General features: G+C 41.9%; 2 protein-coding genes across 2 annotated transcripts; one reads left to right on the top strand and one right to left on the bottom strand.

Annotated features, from left to right (window-relative positions):
• The first annotated feature begins 43 nt into the window (after positions 1-43).
• dok3 (docking protein 3) lies at positions 44-14,132 on the top strand. Its single transcript, XM_012864200.3, has 5 exons — positions 44-377; positions 7,174-7,470; positions 7,744-7,834; positions 9,992-10,179; positions 12,211-14,132. The coding sequence occupies exons 1-5, from the start codon at positions 321-323 to the stop codon at positions 13,063-13,065; spliced, it is 1,488 nt and encodes a 495-aa protein (XP_012719654.2). The 5' UTR covers positions 44-320; the 3' UTR covers positions 13,066-14,132.
• A 438-nt stretch (positions 14,133-14,570) lies between these two features.
• atoh1b (atonal bHLH transcription factor 1b) lies at positions 14,571-16,048 on the bottom strand. The gene has a single exon (XM_012851937.3). It carries the CDS (start codon positions 15,661-15,663, stop codon positions 14,941-14,943), a length of 723 nt encoding a protein of 240 aa, XP_012707391.2. The 5' UTR covers positions 15,664-16,048; the 3' UTR covers positions 14,571-14,940.
• Between the last annotated feature and the right edge of the window lie 5,914 nt (positions 16,049-21,962).

The following is a 21,962-nucleotide window of genomic DNA, read 5'->3' on the forward strand; positions in this document are numbered from 1 at the left end:
CCCTGGTGTTTCTACGAGGAAGTTGGTGCGGTTGCAAAAAAAACAAAACAAAGGGAAGTTTGACTCAAGAAAAAAAGCAACACACACACACACACACAACGTGTGTGCACTTTTCTTTTGTAACAGTTGCCGATCTTGATTTTTAACTCCTCCCGTCGGGCGCACAGGTCGACAGCAGTATTACAGCGGTTTGTGACGTCAAGGAAACTGTCGGGCTGGTTGCACAGGAGGTCTAATTTTAAACGTGACCGCTCGTTACTTTTTCGCCACATCGTAACAACTGCTGTTGAGTGAACAGTGTTCAGCCGAGGCATACGAGCATGGAGGTCATCTTCAAAGAAGGGATGCTGTATCTTCAGGGGGTCAAGTTTGGAAAAGTAAGTTAAATCATTTGCATATAGAATTAGAAATACTTCTTTGTAGCCTTCAGCTAAAATTCAGCAAACTAGTTAGGTTTTTATGAAAGACAGAGAAGATGAAAAATATTAAATCTTTAGCTGCTACAAGGTACACTATTAAAGTAATGACTTTTATGTCCAAATATCTTGTATGGCATCTTAAGATGATAAAAAAAAAAAAAAACTAATATAAATGGTAATACTGCCATCAGATCATTAGTCCTCTCAGGTACCGACACGTTTGCTCCGACTCCAAAAATTTCAAAGCTTCGCAATCTTGATTAATTTAGATCCCGCTACATGTCGCCAGTACAAGGCAGCAGCCCGTTTTTCTCTCTCGTGCTCCTAAACACTTGCAAGGATAATGGGCCGATGTGAAAACTCACGCCAGTTTTGCATTTTTGATCCCATCTTTATGCTCCACTGAATGACCTCATAGAACCCCTACAACAAATAATTTCTGATGAACTTCTTTTTAAAGGCTGTTGCATAGGACTCTAGTTCATTTTCCTCTGTTGTGGATATTTGCATGGCAAACTCAATTATAAGCGCTCACAACTGCAACGGAATGAGATTTAAAAATAACTCCAGTAGCCTTATGAAAAGGGTGCACAAAGCTCAGTAAGTTTACAGTTCGGCATGTGAAAACTATGCCATCGCAATAGTAATCCCCAACCCCTTACAAATATGTTCTGTTTCTGAGTTGGAGTCGCACTTGTGTCAGATTTCTGAATTCTTTTTTTTAAACTTTTAAATTAAAAACTTCATTTCTGACAAAGATCACCTTAGTAAGCGGGGGAGGGAAACCCATCCAAATCAACCTGGCCCTATATGGGAGAAATGACCCCGCTCCTCTAAAACTACTGGCTGAGACAGAATTCATGGCTCCATTAATTACAAAAGGTTCTGAAGCAGCAAATCAGGCCAGACCATCACACTACCACCACCATATCTGACTTTCATATGATTTATTTTTCTGAAATGCTTCCTTAGTTTTACACGAGATGTAAAGGGACCTTCCAACAGCTTTCACTTCTCATCTATTGGCACAATATTTAGTCTTGGACACCATTGAGGGTTCTTTCTTTTTATTTCGGAAATTTGAGTCGGCTGGATGTGCTTTGGCCAGCAGTGGTTTTCTCCTTGGAACGTTTCCATGGTTGACATTTTTTACCCAGTATCTCTTTTTTAATTAGTAAGTCGTGACCTTAACTGTGGCATGATGAGGGAAAAAAGAGACGTTTTGGAAAGCGTGCTTCCCGTTACATGTGGTGTAATGGGGAAGCATCAGATGTAACTCGGCATTTAAGAAAAAGAAATAATCATTGACACAAGCAGTGTTTTTTTTTTTTTAAATGCCTCATTTTAGATAGAAATGATCAAATGTGCACATGCAGGGACAACAGAGGTCAAGCTAAGGTCGGAGTCATGATAGCTGTAGAACTGTTGTCAAATCCGTCTTCCTGTTTGCTATCACAACCATGCACGAAAAAGTTGTACTAGTGAAGTGTCATTTCTGTAGTGTTAGTAATTCTATTATATTATTGAAACCACGAAGTGAAGAAAAAAATCCTTAACCCCCCTACAGCAAAGTGCATTTGACATTTCTATAAAAAAAAAAAAAAAAACGTCCTTGTGCTCTTTAAGCCATTTATAACAAGAACTAAGTTTAGAAAACGGCAACCTTTAGTTAGAGGAATTGCCTTTTAATAGTAAGGCATCGAGGAGGATCCATCATGATATGGGTGGTCTCAATTTCAGTCAGTAAAATAAAGAATATTTCAATATAGCAAAAAAATATTTTAGTTTATATCAGCAAATATGAATTTGTAAAAGTCTGCAGAAGAGAATGGACTCAGCTGCAGCAAAGCGTGTGACTATTACCATGCATTGTCCTCGTTCCTGTGGTCGAATAAATTGTTACTTTTATATGTTAGATTATTTCATTGCATCCTCTTAATTGTGGTATATTTGAGCAGTGACCTGTTACATAGAAAAAAGAGATTTCTATCTCGTGGTGCATGGTGTGAGGCCTTCTGTAGAAGGCAAGTTATGAGGTTTTTAATTATTTTTCTAAAAGATTGTTTTGAGAGTAACCAAACTGTTAGAAATAAGTTGCAAAGGATCATGTCCTCCCCAACTCTGGTCCTTAGGGCCTACGTCGTTAAATGTTTTAACTGTTCCCCTGTTTTCGCACTCCTGATTCAAATAAATGGACTTTGAACAGGCTTCTTCAGAAACCTATGGCATCCTTCTCAGTTACTGCACTCATTTCACTCAGGTGCAATGGATCTAAATACACATCTAACACATGCTTGATAGTGTTCCCCGAGGACCAAGATTGGGAACAACTGGACATAAAAATACAAAACCCTTCCTTTTGGGACAAAATACAGTGATGCTGTTCAACTCGAAAAATTTGTGCCCAAAAACAAGAGAGCAAGTATCATCTGCATAAAGTGCAATTTTTTCAAATGCACCAGATCATAGAGTTGGCTCCAGAACTTTCTCCATGCATGCACTGGGATTTAACTTCAAAAGTAATTTTCAAGCAGGACAATTTTCCCCAATGCGTGCCGCTCACTTGCCAAGCATAGAAATGTTTGCTTTGCCTTCAACCTACCCTATGTGTACTTATGTGGTTGAGAAATACGAGGCAGCAAGTCCTGCATATGAAAATATTTATCGGGGTCTAAATTTGGTAGAGAAGTGGTTGATTTGTTAGTGTTGGAAGTCAGGCTACCTGAATCCAATGCCTTTGGCACACATTTGCATAAGATTGATCAGTCAAAGGGCAGTTTTCGAATGAGAAGAAAATGAAGTTGCACATTTTCGCAGGTCGTGTGACCGTGTTAGTGCAACATCAAACCAAATGTGCCACAGAGTTGGCAGTGCGAACGCTCTAGCAGCACCACAGCTGGTATGTGACGTCACAGAGATTCGCATGAACCAGTAGAACGGCTGGTAGCAGTCCTGGAGACACGGTACGAGAATCTAATACGTGAGTCTAGTCAGTGGAGACGGGTTCCTTCAGGATCTACAATGCTTGGTGCCCAATATGATTATCCTACCCAGAAGCGATGTGTCTCAGGTGGCTGCAACCTTTACTGTGTGCGTGTGTGTGTGTTTGGGGCTGTCTCTATGTTTGTTTGTGTATTGGGCCACTGTGAGCAGTGCTGAAAACAAAAGAAGCTTCAATGGTACTAGAAGTAAAAATTAAATAAATGATAGCATCATTAAACGTATGTGCTTGGCCTCATGCATGGCATTGTAACACACACTGTTGGAGAGAGTTTTTGTTTTACTTTTTGTCTTGTTTTCACCTTCCGATTAATTTAGAAGATCCATTTAAGTCAGATTAACACCTGAATGTTTTTAGCCGTAGAGGTGTGATCACCATGTCCTGCTCTGTGTGGGTGTGCAGCATTTGTTACCCAGTCGGGCTGTGTGCGTGATCCCCACCAGTTCATGTTCTAATATTGCGCATTTACGTTGACAGCGGCTCGGATATGATTATGGCAGGTTGCCCCTAAATTCTGCCGGCTCTTCATTTAAGAACTTCCCCAACACCACCTTACTATTGCTATTTTTTTATTTTTTTTTACCAAATGATCCACCAGCTGGTTCCTGAGGGATGTTCCTACCAATGCTGGAAGGGACTGATGGGTGAGGACTAGGGCGCCTGTTACTGCTTCAGAAAGGGCATGAGCATCAAGCTTAAGATGAAATCGGATCATTCCAACTAGGTGCTTAACTCTTCTTTTTTTTTTTTTTTTGGTCAATGTCTGATTTACCACCTTTAAAAGCGGCTTTGATCATGCCAAGTTCTTCTAAAACCCAGACTGAACTTCAGATAAATTATTCTTAGCAGATAAAAAAAAAAAAAACCTTCTCAGGCAGTACTCGCGGGCTTTAACCGGGGCAGATCCTTTAGCCTTTGATTTTGCAACACGCTCCCCTGTTAACCAGGAGAAAAGAAGTACGTTATACTATTGTTCTAGGATTTAAACGCAAAGGTGTGGCCAGATCCGCTGTTTGCTTTAAAAAAAAAAACAACCTGGCTCTAAATTCGGAGCACTTGCTGTTTTTCTTTGCTTTCGTAAAGCCTTGAGTTCTGAAAAGTAAAGCATTTAGTTACAGAGGACAGAGTTAGTTTTAGACAGGAAGTGGAGGGAATCGAACAATGGGGCGGGGGAGGGGGGGGGGGGCTCTCAAAACTAATTAAGCCAACTAATTATCCACCCTATCCCAACTTTATTTCTAAAACATTTTATAAACAGCAAACACTGACCAAAGTGCTGAACAAAGGAGATTAATGATTAAATTAAATAAACACATTAAAAATTAGAACAAATAAGATAATAACACAAAATACAAGCTTGACACAAAGCACCTCATACCGATAATGAAGTTAAAAGCTTGTCAAGGCAGTGGCTTCACCAGAAATTATTTGCAAAGATGAAATTTTGGGTATTTTTTTTTACCATATTTATAGTTGGGTTCTCAGAAGTTTCAGTGAGGTGTCGTTTAGGATTTGTAGAAAACTACCACACATTCTTTGCATAACCCGAACAATCATTGTCATTTCTTCCGCTTTCTGCTGCATCACAGTGTGTCCTCGGGTCATTGCAAGAAAATGCGTCTTTGGTACAAAACCATGATTTCATCCTACAGACTTATTTCTGAAAAATATTGAAACATAAACCCAAAATAACTAAAAAAAAAAAAAGACTTGTTCGCCGAATGTGAAACCCAGGGAAGCGAAATACAAAGAAGGGCTATAAACATTTGAATTTGGTTCCTAAAATCCGTCTCAGATTGTAGACCAGAGGTATGAGGTGGTGTTGATAGTACTTGGCGAAAAGAGAAGCGAAGCTCTCTCCTCTGGCTTTCACCCCCTGATAAACAGGAACAATGAGATATCTGTAACCTCTTGACTTATTTTTCACTTCAGTTCTGTGAATACAACTAGTGTTATGAAGCTGTGTAAAAAAAACAGAAATAGCACTTTTACCTGCTAACCACGCTTCCTGTAACTACAGTACAAATCCTGCTTCTGTCAGCCCACACGCAGCCTTTCACACAGTCAGACAAAGCTTAATCTGAAAAAAAAAAAAACAGCATAAAGGATTGGAGAATGTTGATGTAGTGTCATTTTTCTTACATTAAATTTATCCATCTATTAACTTTGGCTCAGTGGAGGAGTTGTCTTGCAATTCAAAGGTTGTGGGTTCAATTTCAGCTTCCTCAGGCAACAAGAGATGCCCCTCACAACCTGAGAGACTCGAGGAAATTTTGTTCGATAAAGTGGTTAAATATGAGCAAGTCAAGATGTGAAGTGTTGAACGATTCCTACCGAAGAATATTAGGTAGGAAGGTGAGCGGGCGGGTCCGTGGGCTCGTAAGCAGGTTCAAGCGCTGAGTAGATGCATAGAAATCAATGCATGGATGTGCCAAATATTTTCTTCAGCTGAATAAAAGCAAAACTGAAGTGACAATTTTTGGACCAACACAGGAGGAATCCAGAGTTAGTACACAGCTTCAGTCGCTTCAGCAAGTAACCACTAATCAGGCCCGAAATCTGGGTCTAGTGATGGACTCAGAGGCATCTAAAGACAAATACAAAGTCTGCCACTTCTATCACTTGAAGAGCATTTCCAGGATCAATGGACTAATGTCTCAGCAGGATCTCAAAAAACTAATTTAGGTGTTTAATCGAATGGATTACTGCAGCGGTGTCTTCACAGGTTTGCCTAAAAAGCCGATCTCAGTCGAATGCTGCTGCCTGCTGGTGCCCATGTCCTCGCTAAGACTAAGAAAGTAGAGAACATCAGCCCAGTTCTAAAGTCCTTACACTGGCTCCCTGTGTCTCAGAGAATAGACTTTAAAATACTCCTGTGAATGGCTCAGCACATTTTATCACAGACTTGTTATCAGTGTATCAACCCTCCAGATCTTTAAGGTCTTCTGGCTCAAATCTGCTCTGCATACCTAGAACTAGAACCAAACATGGAGACGCAGCATTTAGTTCCTCTGCTCCACTGATCTGGAAACTTCCAGAAGACTGTAAATGTGATAAAACCCTGAGCTCTTGCAAATCAAGGTTTAAAACCATTTTTTTTAGAGTTTCTTTTGAATGTTAATTGAAATATCATTAGATTCAGTTTGTAGTCCAACTTATATTGACCTGCTGCAACTATTCCACTGCAACTTACTTTCCTCTACACATTTTCTTTTCTTATGTTCTGTTCATGTTCAGCACTTGGAATTATCTTGTTACTGAAATATACAAATAAACTTGCCTTGCCTTGCCTTGCCTTGGTAGGTAGGTGGTTAGAAGATACTCTTTGTTCTTTTGGTGTCACAAATAAAATAAAAATGTAATGAATTGCACATTTTACCTTAAATAAACTCTTTCTAGTGTAGAATAATCCAGTTGAGGTTTGGCCTTTCTGATAATGTAGGCCTTGGATCTAGAAACACTCTAATGGCTTTCCCAATTCTTAAAGAGGCCATGGCCCTTTAATTTTGCTCTGACTCACATCATGTACACATCATGCACGTATTTCAATGTCATCAGCCACCCTCGGTGTAAAGCTATAAATGGACGCATGCCACAGTATGGGCACCATGAGCACGACACGCAAATAAACATTTTTGGTTCAAAAGAGAGCTAACTTCCTGTTTTGCCTTGTGGCAGAAGGAGTGCTAGAGGAGCTCCTGGAGGCAAAATGTACTTTCTAATGCACTAAAGTCTCCTTTCTTGTCTCGTCAGAGAACATGGCGGAAAATCTGGATGGTGCTTTTCAAACCCAGCTCCATGGGTGTGGGTCGGCTGGAATTCTTTTCCGACAGCGGCTCTTTCGGCGAGCAGTCGAAGGCCGGGCGGCAGAAAACGGCAGAGAGGAAGGTGGTGCGTTTAAGCGACTGTCTCAGCGTGACCCCCGCTGCCAAGGAGTCGTGCCCGGCCTGCTGCACAGCCTTCTACCTGAACACCACGCAGTGCAACTACACCTTCGCCTCCGTGGAGACCCAGGTCTGGATCGGTGCCCTCTGCGCGCTTGCCTTCCAGGTATAAATCTCTTCCCTTCATCATGACCTCAACTCTCATTTCATATCGCCGTTTTAATTTGGGAAAAATGTTCAGAGACCTTCCCCACAGCCAGACCCCGATAAGAACATGGGGAAGTTGAAACATTATCTGGAACTTCTGCCACTTCTCTAATTCTTGTGCTTGCACAAGTCATGTCCTTGCTTGCATCTTACCACTCTGAAGTCATAAAACGCGGCGATAAGCGGGAGGCGTTTACTCCCTGTAATGTTTGCTGTGCCACTGTGTTTACAGAGGGATCCTGAAGGCTCAGAGAAAGGGGATTTTGAGGGAGGGAATGGCCTTACCATGGAGGACAATGACCTTTACTCATCTTGGAAAAGCGGTAATTCCCATCATTTTTTTTTTTTGTTAAACCATTCATCCAAGTAAAGTGAGCGCAACCTTGCACTGGTTCATGCATTGCTTTGTTGAACTATTGCCAAGAAACTGTAGGAAATATTTTATTCAGGGAAAGGAAAGGCACAGAGGAGAGTCATTTTTCATTTTTACCAAGGATAAATGAGAGCGTATAAAATATCACCTTTCTTTTTTTTTTTTTCTTTAATTACCTTTAGATAGGAGGATTTCGCTAGCGATTTCTTAGCGTATACGGTCATGGTAGGAAACAGGATTTTAAAAGATTTTTTTTGTTTTTCCAGCTCCAAGATCTTAAGAATCAGAACCAAATGATTCCAATCTAGCTTTAAGTGCATAAAGCAGAACAGTGTTTCCACACCGCTGTTATCTACGGAAGAACAACAGAGCAAAACAGAAACAACAACAAAAAACGGAAAACCTTTTTTTTTTGCAAAACAAGTGAAGACACCCTTGCTGCTTCTGTACTTCTTGTCAGCCTGTTGCCCTGGTAGGTCCAGGTACCTCTTAACCTGATGCCAAGGGTAAAGGAAGGCATGAGAAATGACATTAGAGAAGCAACTGATGCTGTCCATCTAATATAAAGGAGGGTTATTAGGTCGTTTTTTTTTTTCTTAACAGCTGAAGCCGATCCCTTTTCATTGAAAAAGACTATTCACAAGTGGAAAACATTTGAGACAGTTACTAATCTTCACATCAGAACAAACCCTAAAATAAACTCCCTCAAAAAAACAAGAGCCACACTGGAGACTCTACAGGCCTTAGTTTAAAAACTCTTTATTTGTCATTGCAATTGAACATTCCAAAGAAAATGTATCTGCATGTAACCCACCCCTTAGGGAGCAGTGGGCAGCTGCCATAGCGCCCGGGGAGCAGTCTGGGGCTAAGGGTCTTGCTCAGGGACCCACGGCGGCAGTCTGCGGGGATCCAACCGGGCACTTGAAACCTTCTCAGAGTGCAAACTCGCTGCTCTAACCTATAGGTCCCCACTTAGCGTGTTGCACGTCGGAGGTCATGACAGTAGAAGTAGAAGACGACAGAACAGGCGTTCTCCTGGAAAAACTTGCAAAAAAGTGATAGTTTCTCACTCTTTCCATTTCTCACGGTGATGTTGTACAAAACAAAATGAGCCAAAAAGAATCCTCAACGATGAGAGCGACTGATAAGATCGCACAGGAAACAACTATTTCAAGTTACTGTTGCCAAAGATAGTGAATAATTGGGCGGACGTTGTCATGCTCAGTTGTTTTTTTTTAGGTCCATTTTACATTTCTCTTAGTTTCACGAATGGTGACGGTGTGGAAAATGTTTTTGACTGTTGCCTAACCCTTCAGACCAGATCGCTTATGTGTGGTCCTAAAGCGTACATATAAATCTAAAGAGAACGCACTTTATTTTTATCCTTGTTGTCAGATAAGGGACATAAACAGAAAATAGGTTGTTTCCAATGAACACCCGTTCCATGTACGGTGAAATGTCCCGAGACTGTAGTTGAACTGCACAACGAAAAAAGGCTAAACGTCCCGCTGTGAACGGCTCTACGACTACGAACCACCTTGCATTCGGCTTTGGCCATGCGTGACCACCATCAGTTTCTCCTTTTGACAGAATTTCATAATCTCTGTCTTTCTTTTCATGTCTAACTACACAACAGCAACGCCCTCGTTCAAACAACCCGAAAGTGATACTTGTGTTGTAGTATAAATATCTCGCAGATAAGAACGAATTAGTTAACATTTGCAATACAAATGGAGGACAACAGAAAGGCATGTCAGTGAGCAGGAAACGCCGAACATCAGCAGAATCGCGCATTATTTGCAAGAAGCGGAGCTAAGTGTGCTCATTTATTCCGACGTTAAAGCTTGAATGCTTTGGCTTCGGCGAGCTCCGGCTTATGAAAACGCATTTCCTTTCACTCCCTAATGGATTACATTCCCGAATCACCCGGGCAGCTCAAACGCACGGAGAGATTGGTAGAGTGCTGGTAATTTTAAATCAGACTGCGTTGGTATGAAAAGGTCTGTGGTATGCACTTGTTTCCTTAAATGACACGCTGCTCCTGTAATAAAAAAAAAAAAAAAAAAAAAGCGTCTCTATGAGGTGTTGTTTGTATTTGTGTGTTTAGAGCCAAGTCTTCCTCCTAACCGGTACAAAGTGAAGATTATGAGCACGGAGGCGGCTAAGAGGTGCAAGCTGGCCGGGGAGTACGTGGTGTTCACAGACAGCGAGGCCCTGCAGCTGCTCGCTGTCAACACAGGCGCCGTCGTCTACAGCTGGCCGTACAAGCTCCTGCGGAAGTTCGGCCAGGTGGAGGTAAAGTGCAATGAGCAGATCGTGATTAATTCATCTCGATGCAAAGAGATTCAATCCACGATTATCACACGACGACTGATTTACTTGTTCTGTGTCCTCAATGAAGTCGCCGCGAACCTTTCAGCGTAGCTGCAAAAGTATTCATAGCTCTTGAGCTTACCTTTGACATGGTACAACCACAAACAACGAAGTTTGTACAGAGGTTTTATGTAATAAAATGACAGAATCCGCTGCATAATGTTTGCAGAACCATACATCGAGCGAAATGTTTTGGTAAGAAAAAGTCATTTTTCTGATGTATCGAACAAAAAAAAAATCTAGTTTATAGAGAAGGCCAACTATAAAGAGAAAAGTGTAAGCAACAAGTAGAATAGTTGCTAAGCTAACAAATGTAGTTGTTAGCTTAGCTAGTATCAAAAATATTTAGTGGTTGTCACATGTGACAACTAACACCCACGCTATTTATTCTATTGTTAGATTTTTAAATTTCCCTTTTTTTTTTTAGATATATATATATAAATATATATAACGGGCAAGACAACTTTGGGTGTGGCAATGATAGTGACTGAAGAATGCACTTGTACAAAGTAATGTCGCCTGTTGCACTTTCTGAATTTGAGTTTTCTGTTCTAGCAGTGAAATTCCTGATTGATTAAGTAATGTGTTTTATACAAGGAAATCATTGTGTAAAACCTGCCCTATTAAAGACACAAATAAACTGAAAAGTTCCATTTTATCGAGTGATTAACAATTTTCAATTTATGTTAATAGCTTAGAAACTGACAAACAATGGGATCTCTAGCTAAATTCTCTTATCTTATCTTAAAGCTAGATTCTCTACAAGTTTGAATTGAAATGAAACTGATGTTTTAATGCATTTTTCTTGCAATTTAAAAATGATCTTAATTCCATCAATATGTTGCATTGGTAAATTAAAATAATGTTAAACATTTAAAAGTTAAATACTGTCACATGTGAACTTGATTTGGTTACCAATAACTTTTGAGTAGAATAAGATACAGGATAATAAGTACACTGTTTTATTAACTGAGACTTTAAGCTTTGTCTTGACATAAAAATAAAATTTTTAGACTAACATTTTTTCTTAGGAATTTGGGAAATTGTAAAAAAATAAGTGACAACCATCCCCAGTCTCCCTACTTCTTCTGGGGTTTCCACCAGCTTTTTAGATATAGAGTAAGAGTTTATTTTTTTTTTTTTTTTACAATTTTGGACAATAGCTCAAGCACAGTTGCAATGGCTGGCGAGCGTCTTTGAGCATCGATGCTTTAGTCATGCCACAGATTCAATTAGATTAAAGCTTGGACTTTGACTTGGTCATTCTATAACACAAAATACGGTTTGATCTTAATTTTTCTATCGGAGCGCTGGCTTTATGTTTAGAGTTCTTGTTTTCTTAGAACCACTCTGACCGGCTTCCCTCTCCCTGTAAAGGAAAAGCATCCCCACAGCCTGATGCTGACGTACACGGTCTAGTCACGACACGTCTTCCATGTTGACCATGTCTGTGCAGCGCACAACTAATAGTTTAACCGTGAACAAATCCTCCCACCTGAGCCGTGGATCTCTGCGGCTCCTCCAGAGTTACCATGAGCCTACCGGCTGCATCCCTGAGGAATGTTGCTCCTGCTTTAAACTTCTCCCTTTTTTCCCCGCCTCTAACCTATCTGTTGTGTTCCTCGGTCTTGATGATGTTTGTTCCCTAACATTTTCTAACCCTCTGAGGCCTTCGCAGAACCCCTGCACTCATACTTAGACACAAGTGGGCTCTATTTTTGGTTTGTATCGGCGTAAATGGGGGGCGGAAACAAACGCATGTCACCTTTTTTTTAACATTTCTATTTTAACCTTTTGTGTTGGTCACATTATGTCCCAAAACTACACACGGAAGCTTGTGGTTGTCACATGACAGTTTCTACAACTCCGGGGTGCATGAATACTTTTGCACGGCTCGATGTTTGTCAAAGCACTAAATGTGAACTGAGTGCCGCTTTTTGATTGTGATTGCAGGGGGGATTCTGCATTGAGGCGGGGCGCCGCTGCGTTTCGGGAGAGGGGGTGTTCACCTTCTTGACCTCTGCCGGTCCCGAAATCTTCCAGGCCATCGTGAGGCAGTGTTCGCTGCAGAAGAAAAGCAGCGTCCAGCCCTCCAGTGTCAGAAAAAGGTTTTCATTTGACACGTCCTCTCTTGCCCCGCCAGCCCCAGCCGGCCACGTCCCGGCTTACGGTCCCGTGGGGGTCCCCCCCGACACGGAGGACAGTTCCGTCTGCCAATACTCGACGATTAATGTCCCCTCTGAGGGGAGTATGAAGCACCTGAGCCTCATCCAGCCTTATCTCTCCTCGAGCAAGGAGGAGGTGAGAGAGGGGTGCGAGGAGGAAGAGGAGGACGAGGAAGACCGCTGTCATTCCCTGGAGGCTGCATATCAGGATAGCAACACAGAGGACAGCATTTATTACAACTTGAGGAAAAGCGCTCCTTCTTTGACGACAAAAACCGAGCAGGATGATTTGCATTGCGTCTACAGCGTGACCAGACGCCCCCCGCCCTCAAACCTCCCGTATTCGAACCCTCCTTCAACCCTGGAGCCCTCTTCCATTAACCTCGCCAATGCAGATCCCTTCGCCCCAGCGAGGCCGCCAAGCCTGCATCTCCCCCCAGCGGATAACTGTGCAGAGTACGACGCGCAGGAAGAGGACGACATGAACGACCCGGAGGAGGCCACCGGCTCCGCTGCCTCCGCGGCCCCCGCCGAGGCCCCTGGCAGTTTCAAACACAGGCTGGCAGAAATCATTTCTAAGGACCTGGCAAAGTTCCAGCCTCCTCTTCCCTACGGAGCAGGCAGCTCCACCATTTTTCAGTAGGCTGTTAGTTCACAGACTGACTAAAAAAGAGCAGTTTCCAACATGATAAACTGTCACGCGGCATAATTAGTTTCTTTACAGCTCTAAAATCCTTTCCACTGGGAGTCTGCTGTCAGGCTTCTTGTGCTCACAGATGTTTGGCTGTTTTTTTTTGTTTTTTTGTCGTTGTTTTGTTTTGTTCTGTTTGAAAAATGTATTTGGAAAGCACTTTTTGGGGAATTGCGACGGCAAAATGGAAGATAAATCTCTGTTTTGTGCTTCGCAGTTCAGATATTAGACGAGCTTTGTGCGTTTATACCTTTAAAGTCACTTTGCTTGACCAGATGAAGCAGAAAGCAGTTGTTGAAAAACACTTTTATACGATATAAGATACAGTTCCTAATTCTCTCACATTTTGTCACATTACAGCCACAAACCAAGATCTTATGTGATAGACCGCATAAGCAGCTGTATCACAAAGCAGTGTAAAATTGTCAAGAGGAAGGAAAAGTATACAAGATTTCTTATTTTTTAATAAATGAAAAGGCAAAAAAGTGTGCATCGCATTGAAATTGAGCCCCCTTTCCACTGATAACCCTAGATAAAATCTATTGAAACAACTGCATTTGATAAGCAGCAGTCAAAAGGCACAGTGTAACTGGAGGAGCTACAGAAATCCACAAAACCTCATTAATGGAGGAAACCAAACAGCAGACGTCACGCTGAAGACACCGTGTGGTGTTGTGGCAGCATTATGGTTTAGCGATGCTTTTCTTTGGCAGGTACGTAGAAGCTGCTCTAACATGGGAACTAACGATGGGAATATGGATGAAGCTAAAGGAAAGATAATCCTAGAAAAAAAAAACATGCTAGATGCTGCCAAAGACTTGAGACTAGGGTGGAAGGTCATCTCCCACCAAAAATCTTAAATATTTACCCAAAACTACCGTGCAATTGTTTAGATCAAAGTATGTACATATGATAGAACGGCCTAGTCAAAGTCCAGACTGAAACCTAGTAGAGAATTTGTGGTAAAGAAAATAGATGTTCCCAGATCCAAACTGACCGAGCTGGAGGTATTTTGCAAAGAAAAATGGGTCACAGCTTTGGCCTCTAAATGTGAAAGGCTTGTAGACATTGCCCCCCCCCCCTCCCAAATTATTATTATATTTTTTTTAATGGCTGCAGCTAAATGGTTCTACAGTCGCCATTCAAGATTATTTATTATTTTCATTCTACTTCGCAGCTACGTTCTTCTTTGTATTGATGTATCACAAAATAATCCAATAACATACTTATAAGTTTGTGGTTATGATCTTTGTAAAGGCATAACATGTATGAATACCATTGTAATGTACTGTCTCTTTTTATTTGAAAAGGCTTGTGCAGAAGAAATGACCTTTCTTATAAGTAATGGTAAGATGCATTTTTGATTGACTGTTTTGCAGCATAACTAATCGTTGTATTTTTTTGTGAGAATTGTGCTGCCGGCAGGGATTTATCAAATGAATTAAAATGCACACCCATCACTTCATTATATCTTTATTGTAGCAAAAACATCCCTCATAAAATACAGATTAGCTATTCTTAAATAGAAAAATACTTGTTTTAATTAGAAATAAAAGCTAGAATCCAACCAATGACTGTTAAAAAATGCCTCTAGTTGTTGTTCGGGACCATAAAGTGCAAATGAAGGCCTTTTTTTCGTTCATCAAGAAGAAGAAGGAAAAAAAAAATCAGGATCTCTGCGAAATGAATAAGTTTCCTTCACTTTTGAAATCCAGCAGTGCAACATCTGCTCTATCAGAGATGACAGCAGATTAGACAGCAGATCTGTCTCACTATGATCCGCTGCCATTTCAACATCTGGCAACCTGTTGGAGACAACGGGTTCTCTCAAAGTCTCCCACTCTGACTGTCCTCCGTGTCGCTGAGATTTGAGGCTTCCCCGTCGCTGCTGTTGGAGGAGGACTCTGATTTCTTTGACTCTAACACTGACGGAGGTCCGAGGATGATCAGGCGGTTGATGGACGGGTCTCGCTGCTGCTGCTGCTCCTCTGCGCTCAGCAGGATTGGGGGCTGCGCAGCCGCCTCTGGCCGGAGGGAGTGGATCAGGCTCCTCATGGAGGTCTCTGAGCGAGGACTTCTCGCCTCCTGCTGAACCACGCCGGCCAGGAGCTCAGACAGCTCCGTGATGTAAATCTGCGCCATTTGGAGGGTGTCGTACTTGGATAACTTTTTCTCGTTTTCCAGGGATGGGATGACGCTCCTCAGCTCGTCGAAGGCTTTGTTCAGACCGTGCATCCGCCTCCTCTCCCTGGCGTTGGCTGCGACGCGCCGGTGTCTCTGAGGCCCCACGCTGCTCCCCTTGTCTCCATCAGACGCCCTGGCGGGGCCCGTCTCCGTGGACGCGCACTCGTGGAGTTTGCCCACCGGCCCGAGTTTCTCCAACGAAATGCCCGCCTCTGCCGCAGCGTGCGCGTCCCTCCGCGAATAGGCGCGGACCGAATTGGAGGAAATCCACGTTTTGGAGCTGATGTGGGCCACGTTTCTCTGTTGCAGCAGGGCGAAGTCCTCGGGGTAGTCTGGCCAGCCTGAAAGCTCTGCTTTTGCGGCCATCGTCCGTGACAGCCGGCGGCGGGGCACTGCAGTGGAATTACGCGCAGGATTCTCTTCTCCGCGTCTTTGGAGAGGTTTACTCGGCGCCCAACAATTTATAGAGCCTCCCCTCAGTCACCTTGCTGTCACTCCCTGCCCAGTGACAGCCCTGCAGCCTCTGGAGACAGCAGCCTCTGACCCTGTCAAGGAACAATCAGACAAAGCTTGACTTTTTCTCTCCTATTGTGCTTTGTAACTCAATCACGACCGTGTTGTTGTCCTTACACACTGGGAAGCTGCAGTGTTAATCATTTAGGAGCGTGCAGTGCACTGGAGGTCTGCAAGGTCTGGATAGAGAAAGAAATTATGAGTGCGCATGCCAAAACACTTTATGTGAGCAACAACTTTGCAGCTTGGACTAAAACAATCTCTACGTGCTCAGACAAAACACCGATTAACTAATGAAATTGGTGTAACAGTTTAATTTGGTAGATCTTAATCAGCATTTTGAGCACAACATTTGTAAGATTAACAGCTAAAATACACTTAGATGAATCTGCTAAACCAATATTTGAATCTACTTAGTCAACTAAGTTAAATCGCAAAATAAAAAGAGATTAAACCTCCTTTGCTCCGATGTCTTAAGAGAATTCAGGCGTGAAAAACATCTCAACATTTCTACCTAATCTTCAGAGGCAGAATCAGCAGAAGGGGGATCAGCGGTTTGTGAAACTGCAGAATACTCAATGGATGAAATGCAAACCTTATAGACAACTCAAACATCTGCTTCACAAATGCTGCTTCAAGGAGATTTTAGAAGCTGCTAACATTTAGCTTCATTCTTCAGACATTAATCTTGCTGCTCGTCCTGGCTGCCGGGTAAAACTTTAGATGGATCGTTACAAAAATGTTGGATGTGCTTCTGCATAAACCGGATGTTTGGCAGATTTTGCTCATCTGGTGTGAGAAATCTGTTCAAAAGAAACAAAACAAAAACAATTTTGTGTTTATTGTGTAAAGCACTCCTGAAATAGTAATAAACATTTTCAATCTATTCCAAAAAGGCTAGTTAATGCTAGGATTAGCGCTGTTGACTTAATTAAGGCATAAAATGTCACTGAAACAGTAAACCTTTTAAATCTGTTCTATCAAGATGCTATGAAAACCTTTTCCCTGACACCAAAAAGCAAGATGTTTTGTTCTTCGGCTATAGCCTCATGTTTAAGACACTCAGATTGCTAGCTAGTTTGACTTTAGCATTACGCTGAGTTCCTTTTGCCTCGGAGGTCGGAACTCATAAGTCGCATATTACGTCTTTTCTGCCTTTTTGCGTTCCAGTTTCCCTCCGTCGGACAGTCGGAAAAAACATGAACGCTTGCAATGTTGTTAAAACAATAGCAATGACAAAAACGCTGTTCTAGGCGGTATTTTGTGCAAATAAACAGAGCTGAAACATCCCGTCTGATGAACACTGAGAGGTAGCACCTGTACGACTAAACGTAACATAAATAATAGAGAGCTGCTACAAAGAGTCAAAGTATGAGGTTTTACTCAACGTTGCTGCGAGTAGCAGCCATCATGAATGCCGATGTCGGTTACCATCCTGCTGCACCGACTTTCCGACTCGTGATATTGACATTAGTGGCCGTTCCAGTTAAATTTTCCGACCCCGGAGGTCGTGAATCCCGACTACCGAGGATAATGGAACGCACTATTGTTGCTGTTGCTAATCTGCCTGAAGCCGGATCCAAACTCAAATTTCGGGTCCAACAGAGAAACTTTTCGATCACAACTCTTATAATAATTCTTAAACTTTCACCATAGATCATCATCACCCATGAAAAAAATTAATTGGAGTATTTTTCTCAACAACAAACTAACTTTTGGCTCTGACCTGTGGGAGATAGCGAGAGATCTAGAAGTGAATACATGCTCAAACAAACAGTAAAAAAAAAAAAAATTGGCAATCTTTCCCTGATTATTTGCAGAAGAATAATAAAACGAACAGGTGGGAGACAAGGCTGAGACACACCTGTATACACAGCAGAACCATGATAACCGATAAGTTGTCTCAAGGCCATTTATGAATCATTTAGTGAGCAGGATGAAAACATTCATAAAAAAAAAGTAGTTACACCATTAAATTCTCAGGTTCCTGTTATAGTTGTGCCAAGATGAAGATGTTGTTTCCACGTGAAGGATGATGAATTAGGCTACAAATTTTAGTTTTAGTAACCTGGCTCCAGCTCTGTGCCTGTCAGCTGGTGTCCCTTGGCACCCCTCACAAGCCACGCACCTCTGGTGCACATGGTGTCACCCACATCTCCCATATGCTGCCAGCGACGCACCCGAGCTAATCACTCATTAGGGCATCAATTACTGCCGAGGAGCAGCTTCAGCACCAGCGCAGACCTGTCCCGCTGGGAGATCTGAGATCATGTAGACCAGTGATGGTGACTTGGACACGCTTTATATTCAGCCCCTTTCACCCCCTAACCCCTGTTCAAGTGTGTAGAGTCGGTGTTTGTGTGTTTCTGCGTGAGAGAGACAGTCGGGGTTGGTCAGTGTTAGTGAAAATCACCGTGACCTGCCTCGCCGCCAGCAGTTTAATGAGGCCTGGTCTTAGTTGAATAAATCGGCACGTTCTTCTCCCGGGGAGTCCATTCAGTTTTTTTTTTTATTATTTGGGGCCTGCATGAATATTTCATTCCTTCAGCACGACTGCCAGCACAACAGCCTGTAACCCTGCGTGCAGGCTTTAAAAATGTGGCTACACTTCCCATCTGGTGCAGGGCGGGAGCGGAGGAGTGGTGGCGCAGGCTGAGGAGGTGTGAGGAACATTTCTGAGGTCAACTTCTACTGACCCTCTGAAGCCCTCTGTGGCTCCTGCTGGGGGACTTTACTTTACACTGTAATAGGGTAAGTAGGCGTTAATGTCAACCCACTTCAGGTTACTGTGCATCCTGGCTAAATGGGTCCACAATAAAAAGATATCATAAAGCCCTCTAGGCTGTAACTGTACAATGCACATATTACATCCATACATGCATACATACATAAAAACATATTTTTTATATTGTGAACTATGCATCTACATATTTTTGTTTATGTTTTTATTTTGGCCAGAATTTATTTCCAGCTAAAGTGATATGTTACTTTAGCTTATAATAATATACTATAAAATATATTATTGTCTTTAGCAAAACAACATTATTCCTAAAAGTCACGTCAGCGACAACAAGGTGGCACATAAGTAAAATAAACAAAAGCAATTTCATAAAATAATGTAAAGTTATGACTAGATCATATTATTCATCTTACCGTTGTCATTTCAATAAAACATTTTGGTTTTATTGAGGTATATTGAGATGGTATAACGATTTTCAAGTACAGTAAAAAGGTATTATATATCCATCCGTCCGTTGTCTACACACAAACACGCGGGGCAGACAATCATACATACACACACACTCACTATTTTGAGAGACTAATTAAACTAATACTCCTGTTTTTGGAATGTGGGAGGAAGCTGGAGTACCAGGAGAGAACTCAAGCATGCACAGAGAGAACATGCAAACTCCATGTAGAAAGATTTAAACCCAGGACCCAGTGCTACCAACTGTCCTACGATGCAGCCCTATGTTAGAAAAGATACCTTTAATTATGTGATGTAGTTAGTCATGATAAGGCAGCACAAGAAGTTTAAAGGTAGGAGGAAAAAAACAACCTAAAGAAAACTGACATTTATTTTCACTGAAAATGATAATTTTGTCATTTATTTTATTTTGAAGTCGGTTATTTTTTTATTTGATCTCCATAAATTGTATTATAACCTAATAATAAACATTACAGTTAATCACTGATGCCACCAGCACATACAAATAAACATATATAGTTTACAATGGAAACTCCAAACAGCTAGATACCGTTTCTCTAAATGTTTATTGGTCCCACAGATGTTACCAGTTGATCTGATCGTCCGCAGGAAGTAACGGCCAGCTCCGCTGAAAACCGAACTCATCTTTAACCAGGAACTGTATTTATGAGATTGTTCCAACATAGAGAACCCAACCTGATTGCACACATTTGCCTCAGCGGTTTCACAACTCCGCTCACTGCCGGTGGTTTCACAAGGTGTCACCAGCCTGGCAACCAGAGAGCTGCAGACGACTGCAGCTGGCCCACGGTGTTTGTGATGGAACCTGGCAATGGTCCCTCCGCTTTGTTTCCTGAGCCTTAACTATGATTCAAAACCCTAATCAGCCGAGCACAGCAGCACCCACTTGTGTCAACACAGTGTCCCATGGCTGCTGTTCACCTGACCACCTGAGCTGCTGGATTCAGCAGAGGTGGTTTGAAACTGAACCCAAAAGGGTTCAATGTTGTTAAAAACGTCTTGTGACAAATAGTTTCTTGCAAAACCATGCGTGCATGTCAACGTTTTTGGGATATTTCTATATATTTTTCGACTATGAGCTTCATGTATTTTATAGGAATCCTATGTGATAGACCAACACAAAGTAGTGTGTACGTGTTGCGCAGAAGGGAAAGGATGCAGTGTCATGTCTTCCCACTGATTATCAAAATAGACTTAGTCCTATACTTTGGGTTGGGCTTTCTAATACCTTACAGTATTTTAATCTAAACAGTTCTATTGTAGCTATGACTGTAGGGTCTTGCTGCTTTGGTTTATTTCTCCCTCCAACTTTTACCAGTTTCCCTTTTCATGTTAAAGACAGCTATCCCCACAGCATGATGCTGCCACCACCATGTGTCACAGCAAAAAGTTCAGCTTTGGTCCCATATCACAGCTAATATCTCCCAAAAGTCAGAGAACAGTTGTGATTTCATTGAGATCAATGTGCCAACAGATGGACTTATAGGTGAAAATAGTTGGTCGAACACTTTTCAGACCTCCATTTGTGAAATATCTTTAAAACCACATGTCCTTCCCATTCCACTTCTGTGCCACTTTGTGCTGTGTTTCCAAATACAATCCCAGTAAGATGCGTTGAAGTTTATAGTAATGTGACGCAATATGAAAAATAATGATATATTAATATAATCTGCAAGGGACTACGTATGGCCTGGTTATTTTTTGAGCAATCATACTTATTAAACACAGCATGACTGGTTAAGTCTCGAGAACGTCAAGCAGTGTTGATTTTTCTCAGGGGGCCGCATTCAAACCCACTCAGTTACATCCCTGGGGAGCCACAGGGGCCCCAAGTGTTCTCTGTTCTTTGACGCTGGATTTGAGATCATTAAGTTTAATTTAAAGATTTATTTAGGCCACATTTAAGGATGACATGTATCTTTTTGTCAGCAACATTGGTGACTTTTTTTTTTTTACATTGTTCATCTTGCTCGTGTTAAGCCATGTTCATGCGTTAATTAACCTAAATGACAGACATTATTGCTGATTATTTTATCATTATATCATTAGATCTTTTTAATTACTAAAAGCACAGTAAATATTTATGTTAATATTTGCAAAATGTCAGTCTTCAAAGTGTAAAATAGCTTCTGCAGTGTATTTTAATCCATATTGCGTATCTTGTTCGTTTGTCTGTCAACAAGACTTTAACCAGGAGTCTTACTGGAAGTTTCTGCACCAGCTATCGTTTTGTTTTAATTAAAGATCCTCTAATTTCCCTACAAAACACTGTGTGGATTATTTTACACAGTCGTGCACCAGCAACAGTGAGCCTCTTGATGTTGGAAACAGTCCACAGTCTGTAATTATCTCCTCACACCCGAAGCTACGGAGGTGGTTCTGGTGAGCACAGAGAGAAAGCTTAATGCCTGGGTTTCAGACGCAAATTAGGACAATTAGCGGCCTCATTAATTTGGGAAGAGGGAAGTAATATTCTCCTTACAGAAACGGTTCATTAAGTTAATGGTATCTGTGGCAAAGGGCTAATTGATGAACTCAAAAAAAAAAAAAAAAAAAAAAAAAAAAAGAGACAGCGAGGACACTTTTCTCTCTCTTTCTCTCAAATGTTGCGCGTCATCATATTTAGTCTGGGATCCGTTGCAATGGTCCGCATCCCCAGTTCCGGTCATCTCGAGCACAACCGAGCACTGCTCCAGTGAAGTGGAAGGAAATGTCGCGATGCTTGAAGCGGACTCCCTGCTGGGGGGGTGCCTTTTGAGCCCGACAGACGGGGTCCGATGGAGCGGTGCTTTACGCAGAACAAAGCGGGTTCTCAGAGGCGGACCTGCACCGCTGATCACAGTGTTCCGGGCGACACGTGCCATTCAGCATCTGGAACTGTCTGCAGCTCGCACCAAGTTATGGTGAACGGCTGGCTTGGATT

The sequence above is a fragment of the Fundulus heteroclitus genome, chromosome 23, assembly GCF_011125445.2.
Source record: "Fundulus heteroclitus isolate FHET01 chromosome 23, MU-UCD_Fhet_4.1, whole genome shotgun sequence".
NCBI lineage: Eukaryota > Metazoa > Chordata > Actinopteri > Cyprinodontiformes > Fundulidae > Fundulus > Fundulus heteroclitus.